This window comes from Zerene cesonia, chromosome 14 (assembly GCF_012273895.1).
Source record: "Zerene cesonia ecotype Mississippi chromosome 14, Zerene_cesonia_1.1, whole genome shotgun sequence".
Lineage (NCBI taxonomy): Eukaryota > Metazoa > Arthropoda > Insecta > Lepidoptera > Pieridae > Zerene > Zerene cesonia.
The window spans coordinates 3,889,133-3,899,786 of NC_052115.1; the positions used below are offsets into that span (position 1 = coordinate 3,889,133).

Below are 10,654 nucleotides of genomic sequence, written 5' to 3' on the forward strand. Positions count from 1 at the left end.
TGCTAATAAAATAGTTAAACTTGTTACATTTAATAATGAAAAATGCTTTCAAACTTACCTTTGTAGAAACCATTTTGTATAGATAGATAACAAAATAATTACTTTTAGAATAGCCTAATCTTTAACATAATATGTGTTTAGTACTACACATAAAAGCTATGATAAAGTTTTGTAGACTATATATTATGAACCATTCAATGACAAGCATTCATTTTCTTGAAAGCCGCATTTAACTCACAATGGTTTCTAAGGTAAATACCTCAATATAGGGTAGATAAATTTTGACGATTTAATGCTTTTAATCATTGCTGTATATATATTTTTTAAGTTATAATGCTTTATGAAATTAAAAATTTTACTATACTAGCTGCAATCCTCGGCTCCACTTGGATCGTCGTTTATTGTAATTGAAATAATATAAACTATCCTATCTTTTATTATAAGTATATAATTAGAAGTTGGATTAACTGCACATGGCGTGTAAATTTGATTAAATCTGTTGAGTAGTTTAGGAGTCAAACAAAGTGACATGTGATTTATATATATTAGTACAAACATTATATGTGAAAACTTTTTTTTTACCATTATTTTTTGGTTTATTTCTACTACAATTGTATTAACTGTAAGTTTTATTTTGTAATAAGTAGATAAATAAAAGTAATAAACATGATAAAATTATGTCGATAGGTACAAGTGTTTAGATAATTGATGAAGAAAGAGAATAAATTTACCAACTAATTAAAGTAAATTGTTGTGTCTTTCTTTTGTAAGTGTAAACACGTGTCATATTAATTAAAATGTTTGTTATTCAGATTATCATTGCAATCGTATTCACCGCCTGCATGCTTCATGTCTTCAGCATGCCGGTCGAGGAAGAAGAAATGGATACGCCCATTGTGCTAATAAATTTTGATACAGAAGATTCTGGCACAGATAATATTCCAATTATTGGAAATATTCCTAAAAATCCGGAAGATTTCTTCATTATATTTAATAACTGGTACAAGAACATAAAGCCCTCGAAGTCTTAATTTTGATTTGATAAATAAATAAATGCATCACTTGTTGTAATGTCGGGCTTGGTGGCTTACACACTAAGGTGGTTATCATTGTATGTCCTTTATTTTATTTAACGCAGCCAAGTAGCAATGTATTATTCCACACTAGCTGTTCGCCCCGGCTTCGCTCGTGGTACATACTTGTATATAGCCTCTGGGTTATTGCAATTGGTCCAGTGGTATTTGCGTGAAAACGTTACAAACATACAAAAAACGAAATTTTATTCTTCATAACATTAGTGTGTATAAGTCCCTACTCGGCAGTCTACAGTCTACGGTCTACAGTCTACATCGGCAGAAGATAAAAGTCACACACATTAGGACCCAATGCGTACAATTACGTACGTTATTATTTATGTTTAATAAATTCTTACTCAGTTTGAGTGTGTACAGAAATAACAAATCGTAATTTCATTTAGATATTTATTCAAGCAATTGTTTACATAACGAAACACATTTATGTGATTTGGAAAGCTGAAGTGTTTTAATTTTATTACAATTCATAAGCAATGAATCAACTCCTTCTAGGAGGTTTTACATCAATGTCAGCGACTATTTGGCCAATATTGTTGACCGCTGAATCTTTGGCGGAAACAGCATTAGCCGAAGAATTAGGACCGAGGTTACTTGAATCACCTTGCTCATTATTGTTTTGTTGATTTCGGCCTCCACTGGGATAGCTTGTTCCACTGCTATTTCTTTTGAATCTAGTTATACCAGCATATGCAATCGAAATGCAACAGACGAGAATGAACATTCGGGTCATCTAGAAATAATAAAAAAGGCATAATAACTACGAACTGAGTTATTTACAAAGTAAAAAGGAGCGTGTATGCTAATAATTAATGAACAAAACATAGTACATAACATAACATTCAGAAAATAGCTTGTAAATAAGTACATATTTAATCTCACTTGGAACTCCATTTGACAGAAAGGTGCTTTTTTACAAAAATCTATTTAAAAATTTTAATAAGTTTTTTACTTTTTAAGGCGGGTTTGATTTTGAACTAAACACTGCCGTATTGAACCGAATAAATGAAAATCTTTTGTTTATGTTTTAAATGTTTGGGCACCGATTTCAACTTGACTTTCTTTTATTATTGGAAGGCGGTTATTTTATTGTTATTATTTTATTATCGATCATCATGATCAATAAACAAAATAAAGTAAAAAAATAATAATAATAAGACTCACGTTAGGAGACATTTTGCAACAAGTGTTATTAAAACTTTATCACAATATTGAATACTCAAGTAACTGAAATGAAGGAAAACTTAAGGCTTTATATAGCTTGAAATAATTATTATCATTAGTAATAAATAAACTCAACTGCACTCAATATAATTTGTTTGATAAACAGATAAATATACCTGTAAGTGAATTTTTATTACTTGCTATACAGGTCTATACACTAACAGTATTTTTTAAATATGTATGCACAAACAATATTGCTTTTTCATTGAGTTATTCATTTTAAAATAACGATGTTCCTCCCTGTAGTAAATAGTGTAAATATGTACAAAGTCATTGTACTACAAACTGTCTGATTAATGGTTGTCAAGATAATAAACTATTAAATAAAAACAGTACACCTATTTAAATTTGGATTTATTATGATTCATGTAACAATATAACAATATTATGTAGAATGAACGTATGGTACGTCAATTACGGTTTAAGATTTATTCAACTGCTGGGGTACGTTTTTGAAAAAATTCGAAAACACCGCCATAATATCCGTCGGATTGGAAGGCATGTTTCCAAACAGTTGACCGATGTTGCTTATGAAAGAATCGGAACCAGCGACCGCGTTGGTTGATTCTCCAATGTTATCCCCGCCTTTTGATTCGTCCTGTCTGCGAATACGACCGCAGCTCACACTGCCCATCTGTGCGACGATCAAAGCCGCTATGGTGACGAGAATGAACTGCAATAGAAAAAATAATAAAGTTCATAAGACGTGATTAGGAAATCTTAGAAGTGGTAAGCGTATAGTTGAATGTCTATTCGTGTTAGTACCTATTTCTGATTTAATTATTCTATATTTCGTTTTGTATTAATTTCAACATAAGACGTCTGTCTAAAGCGCATCTAAGCTTATGCGTCATGAACAGCGTTAAATTTTTATCTAATAGATAACAATATGAGTACAAGACCTTGCTCTATTTTGCCTTAATAGGAAAATGTACGTTCGGGTGCGGTGTATTCACAAAGTATGTTGTCCTACTACTTTGTGCGTGGTCTAGTTTTATAGGTAATAAACTGTGCATTCATATAATGAAACTGTAGAAGAGTTGAAAAAGAAAATTCTGTTTGTCTGTCTGTTGCCTGTCCCGAAAAACTTCTGGACACATTTTCTGTCTTCAGCAGCATATAGGCTATAATTTAGTTTGAAAATGGGTCAACGAAGTTTCGAGCAAGTATTCTACACATATAGATAGATACATAGATTATACATATATAACTCAGGTCTGTCTAAGAACATTAATAAATTTAGAAATTAAAAACTTTTCAACGGATTTTAAACGCGATTTATTCATTATATTATTAACCCGACGTTTCGAACACTTTACAGCGAGCGTGGTCACGGGGAGACACGCTCTAAATGTATAATACTCGCGTGAAACCAAACACAAGAAAATACAACATTAATAAACCTTTTTAGTTTACGTGTTCTGAATGAAATGGTAATGGTACCTACGCCTCTATAAAAAATCAACTAATTAAACAGATGACCTTGATTTTATTTAGACAATTACTTTGAAAGCTCTATAACACATAATTTTGACTGGAATTATTCGTTATAACCTAAAAAAATATTTAAACTTTGTGTGTTTCTCACCTTGGTAGACATTGTTGATTTTGTGTTAGTACTGAGGAGTAGGTTAGGGACTGTAATATATATAGATTGCATATCGCGTTCACAATAAACCGATCATTAGAAGAGCATATAAAGGAAAACAAAATTATTTCAAAATACCACTGAATGTGATTATACAAAGTTATCAAGTCACTTACTTGACAAGGTATCCTGTTTGATGTCATTTGAATTGTTATCTTTTATCCAAGAAACATTCAAATTTATTCGCAACACCAACAAGTAGGTTTAATATAATATTATAAAGGTGTATAGTATTTTTTTAAATCAGATTGATTGTTAAGATTTTGTATGGGATGATATCTAGGCGCGTACAAACTGGCATGATGCAAACTTATTATAATACTCGTCATTCTTGGACTGTATTTGATTTAACTTTAAGTTGTACAACAAATTTAAAAGCATTTTGCAAAAGACAGCTACACAATCACATATAATATGATGTATAGATCGAGACGAAAGTATTATTTCCTAATCATAATTTGTAATGCACCGTGTGATTGAAATTTCAATGATTTTTATTTCTGATCACTGTTCAAAGATAGCGGGTTTAGATGAGATATGAAAAGGCTTCTCGTGATAGTTTTATTATTGGCAAGTAATATATTTTTAAATTATTTAGACATACATTTATATTTATTATAATGCATATGTTGCAAAAAATTCAATAAGTTTAAATTCGAAGTTTTGGAAATATTGCGCAAAATATAATTTATATATATGCCAGTTACATTTTGGATATCGTCGAGTTTCAACGTACATATTAACAAAGAAACTATCATTATTAAGAAAATTAAGTCAGACTGCTAACTGTTCAGTTATATTTTAATAGCTACAGTATTATGTTATCTGTGGTATTTGTATTAGTTATTGTATAAAAATAACAACCGAGCTAGTATTTTCTAATTTGCGGACGCCATACTGTTAATTTATATAGGCCATTAGCTGACCCGGCAAACGTTTTTCTTCCTTACCATACTCATTTAGGGAAAAATAGACGTTAACCGATTTTCAGCCAAACCCGATACGTGCATAAAATTTTATGAGGATCAGTCCAGCGGTTTCGAGAGAATTGTATACATTAGATGTTACTACCAGATGTCTGGTGATACTGCTACGACAATTCTAATATAACGAAAAACATTACCCTTCTTCGATGGCAATTGAGTAATTCAGGGAAACCGCGATAGATAAATTACATATTATAAGTAATAAATAATATATATAGTACTTCTTGTTTTTTTTATTCTTAATTAATACGTCCTACCAGAGATAGTAGACAATTGTAAATATTTTCAGTCTAGACTAGAACCTAGAATCTAGAAAAATGTTTTATCACCACCATATTCTATATCATTGCTATAATTCATATGTACATGAATTTTTATATTTTAGGCAATTATGTTGGACGTTATACACAGTAAAGTTACTTCAAAGCCGCACAAAATATCATCTACCAAGAGAAAACCTACAAAAGTACATGTGAACGTACCTACAAACCAATTGAACAAAGTATGGAGAGATATAAAGAAGTTTTTTGGCAAAACTTTTGGATGACTGCATATTTCAACTTTATATATTACTATTAAATTAAAGAGTACATATTCATTTGTTATTGTATAATAGTAGATCTACGATTGGTAGTACTAAATCTAATTAAACATTAAATTATATGTGGTAGTCGAGCACGCTTCGGCACGAATTGGGCCAGCACTGGGGAAGTTCCACACCCCCACAGAAGACCGGCGTGAAATAGCATTCTCCTGTGTTCTCTCGCCAATCCTTTCTTAATCCCTTCCCAAAAAGTCGGCAATCCATTTGTAGAGGCGTAAGGTTTGCAATGGACCTTATGGCTCTATAAATGTTCATGGGCGGTGGTAGCGCTTAACATCAGGCGACCCACCAGCTCCATTGCCGACTGTGACATAAAAATAAAAAAAAATAAAAAAAACACAATTCAATTCCCATTCAACATAATCGGAATATATCACAAAAGAAGTATAATTGGAATACTATTTTATAAAACATACTATTAACAAATGTATGGAGATAATAACATTTTTACTGTCCAATAAAGATCCTTCTTCAATTTCTTGATTATTATTTTGTGATATTATCGCTGCGACAGCCTCATAAGTGTTGCCTCCGGTAGGTACCGATTATTCAATTTAATATTCCTGGGGATGACATCGACACATTCTTATGAGGAAAACGATATTTATTTATATATCTTATATTTGCAGAAATATCTTTAGACAGCTGAGTATCAACTAGAGGAATATATAAGAAATAATACTTTGTAGCAGTTTATTATATTCTAATAACAAGCAGCAATTAATCTTAATATCTATAGATTTAGTTTCTTTTCTCCAAAACACAGTACAATTCTTACTATGTTATATTACTTTCGCATATATGCATGCATAGTCAAGCTAAATCACAGCTATCATAATGGAAGAAAAATTTGTTCTATAAAAACTCAACTCGTTTTTATAAAAAAATTGTTACTATGTGCCTAGTCACTGTTAGTAATTCAATATATTGGTTCCATCTACTGAGCTAAGCGCGGCTTGATAATGCACCGTGAATTACCTATGTCATCGATAGTGATGTAAATTATATTGCGAATGATAAGTACCTACACTACGTTACATAATTATTTACCACGTAAAGTGCTATTCTTAATAATTGGGATTGATAGTGCAATATGTGCTTTCGATTATATATGAAAGCTGTCGGTTCGACTACTAAAAAAATCAACATTATCATCAGCCCATACATGTTCCCCCATTCTGACTGTGTCACCTGACTCCTATGAGGGCCTGAATCCCTAATCCACTACGCTGGATAAGTATAGGTTTGCAAATGTCACATGTATTCGAACTTTTTGATACTTGGACATTCCGGTTCCCTTACGATGTTTTCCTTCAACGTTTTAAACAGTTGTTATGTTATCCACATGCGAGTTTCGAGCCCCTACTTAAACATTTCAAGTCCGAGGAGGACCACTGGCTCAGTGGTCCTCATGCTCGATTTCTTTTAACTAAGAAAAAACTTGACCCCTTAATAATTTTTCAAAAAGGGATAAATATAAGATTGGGCCTAAGAGTTTTACAAGGAACCAGCACCAACAATACACACCATACCATACACTATATATCACAATGGAGCAGCCAAATATGACTTAATAACCGGTTCCTTATCTAGCTTTATGAACTATAGGCCTTCATGTCTTAGGTTACCAGTCTAGTATAACCTGATTTTACCGTTTTTAGAACGTTATATCGTGTAGGTACTTTGACTTACGAATACGAACGTCATATTAAATAGGAATTTAAGTTGAAATGAATTTTGATGTTGAATTTAAGTTTAAAACAGAGGAAATATAATAAGAAAATTAATAATTTATGGTAAAGAGAATATAGCTTTCCTTTAGTTCCTTGTGCCTGATTGCACGCTCCCTTAGCTAGAACATAGAAAATGTCGGTTAATGAACATAGCTAGTTTCGCGTTAATAACAATTCTGAATTTCAAATCTGTCTTTGTTTAATTTTAAAGACACAATACTCATTTTTTATTTTTTTTTAATAATGCCACAAATTTTAAATTAACTCATAAATTAACTGTAGTCCTACATACAATGTCATTAAAACATCTTAGTTATAAGATATCGAAATGGTAATTAAAAATCTGTAAAGCATTAACAGTAGTTCTAAGATTCTAAGAGAGTTATTGAGTGTTTCAGTATTGGGAACGCGATGTCATGTTCACCATCGAATTATTCCCGTAGAACCATGAGTCCTGTTGTGATTAAATATTTTTCTATGAGTTATTAATTATTTAAAAAATTTTTTAGCTGCATAAAATTCTTTACATATTGTTTGGAATTTTCATTTCGTACATCCCTTGGACTCATTGTGATATTTGGTTGATACAATGATTACAATGACACACGTGCGTAGCCAAAGTAAATTTAAACCTTCCTGTTCATTCTTAACCCAGTAGGAGTTAGATCTCTGGATTGTAAACATCCTTTGTGATACAGGCATAGTACATTCCTGAACATCAAAACATTTATCCTCCAATATGCATTCGCGAGTCACAATCTTCATATGCCTTGTAAGTACAATTCTATGTGAATATTGTCGATTTTAGTTTAAATTGATGTAGTATTTAGCGTATGGGTTAATGTAGGCATGTACGTCAGCGATACTATCTGTATTTACAAAATCTATTGTCTATTTCTTATTGTGCAACTACTTGAAGTCCACGAAGAAGCTATGAAAGCTACTTTATTAGAACAAGTAACACAAAAACTTTATATAGTAAAGATATCACAAATATAATCATATTTCACAATACAATTATGTGCAGGTACTCAATAAGTATTGAGCCAAAGTCGCAAATTGTAAGGTTTTGTGATAGATAAGTTAGCGGGCTCTGATCTGTATAAATGATCTGAAAACAATGGTTTATATTTTTCCTGTTTGTCTGTTTGTATGTAGCTAATTTCGTAATACCACTGGGAAGATTTTGACAAAGTTGATATATAACGTTTAACTTATAAGTATATAAGTTAAACGTTAAATGTAGTCACATTTTACTTGAAGAAAAAACTGTTAGGAATGGCCATCTAAAATCAATACATATCTACAGTAGATATGACCATAGGTGTGCTGTTGTGTCTGTGCGTCTGTGCGTCTGTCTATATGCAAGGAATATTTTAAAACGAGTAATTATTATAGTATTGTTATTTGTATTTGTTTCCAGATTATTGCATTTGTGTCAGCTCTGCCCTCAGACTCTGAATATCGTAATAAACGTGATGTAATGGACAGCATGAAGAACGCATGGGACGAAGTGGTCCGAACCATCAGCGATGCGGGCGATGCCGTTGTCCATGTTTTTAAACCCACTGAGAAGAGCGTATTTGGCAAAGTGGCTGACGGAGTTAAAGACTTGACTCAATAATGTGTATAAGTCTAATTAACCTTGCGGACACGGGACTAGATTAAATTGTTTTTAAGTCTTATTTTCTTATCTTACGTTCCTAATAAAGCTAAGTGTAATTTTATGTATAAACTTTTATTCACTAACACTATTTTGTAAACAGAAATGAAATAATTGTGATTAAGAGTCAAATATAATATTTGTTAAATAATAAGAAATATACCTTGTAGATACCTTGAAATTCGACCTTTGAAATTTTATCTTGAACATTATTTATGTCATTTTAATACAATACGACTATATGTTTAATGCATAATATTGCTGTGAGTGTAATGGAAAATTAAATAAAATATAACAATACATTACGTCATTTAATGGAAAAAAATCTTAACATACACAGGCGTTACAAAGTGAGATATAAAGTAAATACGACATCAATGTAAACCTTGCTTATTGTAATTCAACAATACTGGTTACACAACAAACAGCTTCAAACGTCACTGTGGTACGGCACATCTGGGTCGAGATGGAATTCAACGCATTTACGACTCTCAGTTCCAGGAGAGGTCTCGTTTAATATATCAATCAGTTTATCAGTTCTTGGTTCGATCATCGGTACTGGACCCTCAGGATAATCCGGTCTTTTTTGATAACTGTAGTCTTCTTTATGTCTCTTCCGTGGCAGAATAAATATACCCGCCGTGACCTCTTCTTTAGCCTTGGTTTCTTGTTCTTGCTCTTGCGCTATTTCTATATTTTTTTGTCGTATATCTGATATGTCATATTGGAAACGCTCAGACTTATGTCTCTCTTTACAGAACATGCAATACGCAATAAATATTACCACGATAATGGCCTGAAAATAATGTCAATGTTAGTGGTGTCGAAAGATTATAACTTGTTGCGTATTAGAAATGACTCACCAGAATCAATGCGCTTATGAAGCCTGCCAGGAAAGTGGACATTTTTATATTATATTTTAGCGTTTAGTATAACACGAGTGATGCATACGAGAATGAAACAGCCGCTGGCGAGCGCTCTGTCATCGTTGGACTCAATTAAAGCCAGTTGTAACTCTTTTAGTGTGTGACGTCATTGGATTGATTGAGGTCTCATCGGTACAATGGGACCTAATTGAATTTATTACCGATTTACTGATAATGTAGTTTTTATTGAATGGCAAAAGTCACAGTTAAGATAAAATGCAGAAATAAAACACGCTATCGCACGATGTACAATGAAAACTGCTGTAACTAAATGATATTTTTCCGTTTCTAATTAGTCATTATATTTCATAACAATACAAGAAATAAGTCAGCTCGATTTGCAATATTTCTTCCTGAGAAACCTTACTACCTACTATAAGTATTGTATCAATTGTTTTACTACGTAGTAAATAAACACGTGATACACTGATTACAATTCTTGTAAATACGTAACTACTTCTATTTTAATTTTCAAATAAAATAAATAAACTCTAAACAAGAAAAAATTGAAACCTCTAAAAAATTTTGATGTATTTATAAAAACTCTAAAAAATTTTGATGTATTTATGTTTGTTAATGTTTAAAATTATGATCACATGGACAGAAACATTAATTAATCATCTTCTTACTTATTCGCCCAAAATTTTTTCTAAAAATATATTAATAAACAAATCCTGACAGTTCAGTTAATAGGATATTTGATAGACTTCAAAAACAAGCCGGTTGAGATAAAAACTAGCTACTGTTTTTACTACTACTGGACTATGTGTAATCTGAAT

At 31.7% G+C, this 10,654-nt stretch overlaps 2 protein-coding genes across 2 annotated transcripts; one reads left to right on the forward strand and one right to left on the reverse strand.

The window, feature by feature from the left end:
- Nucleotides 1–7,927: 7,927 nt before the first annotated feature.
- Nucleotides 7,928–9,013, forward strand: LOC119831825. Its single transcript, XM_038355368.1, has 2 exons — nucleotides 7,928–8,058; nucleotides 8,710–9,013. Exons 1-2 carry the CDS (start codon nucleotides 8,026–8,028, stop codon nucleotides 8,908–8,910), a joined length of 234 nt encoding a protein of 77 aa, XP_038211296.1. The 5' UTR covers nucleotides 7,928–8,025; the 3' UTR covers nucleotides 8,911–9,013.
- Nucleotides 9,014–9,241: 228 nt separating this feature from the next.
- On the reverse strand, nucleotides 9,242–10,156 carry LOC119831823. Its single transcript, XM_038355366.1, has 2 exons — nucleotides 9,813–10,156; nucleotides 9,242–9,745 (listed from the first exon to the last, which is right to left on the reverse strand). Exons 1-2 carry the CDS (start codon nucleotides 9,852–9,854, stop codon nucleotides 9,380–9,382), a joined length of 408 nt encoding a protein of 135 aa, XP_038211294.1. The 5' UTR covers nucleotides 9,855–10,156; the 3' UTR covers nucleotides 9,242–9,379.
- Between the last annotated feature and the right edge of the window lie 498 nt (nucleotides 10,157–10,654).

Excerpts from the sequence above, each read along its gene's own strand:
- LOC119831825 (XM_038355368.1), top strand. The coding sequence starts at position 8,026 with ATGCATTCGCGAGTCACAATCTTCATATGCCTT. Across the intron at positions 8,059-8,709 it reads TCACAATCTTCATATGCCTT|ATTATTGCATTTGTGTCAGC; the intron begins GTAAGTACAATT and ends ATTTGTTTCCAG.
- LOC119831823 (XM_038355366.1), bottom strand. The coding sequence starts at position 9,854 with ATGTCCACTTTCCTGGCAGGCTTCATAAGCGCATTGATTCTG. Across the intron at positions 9,746-9,812 it reads TCATAAGCGCATTGATTCTG|GCCATTATCGTGGTAATATT; the intron begins GTGAGTCATTTC and ends CATTATTTTCAG.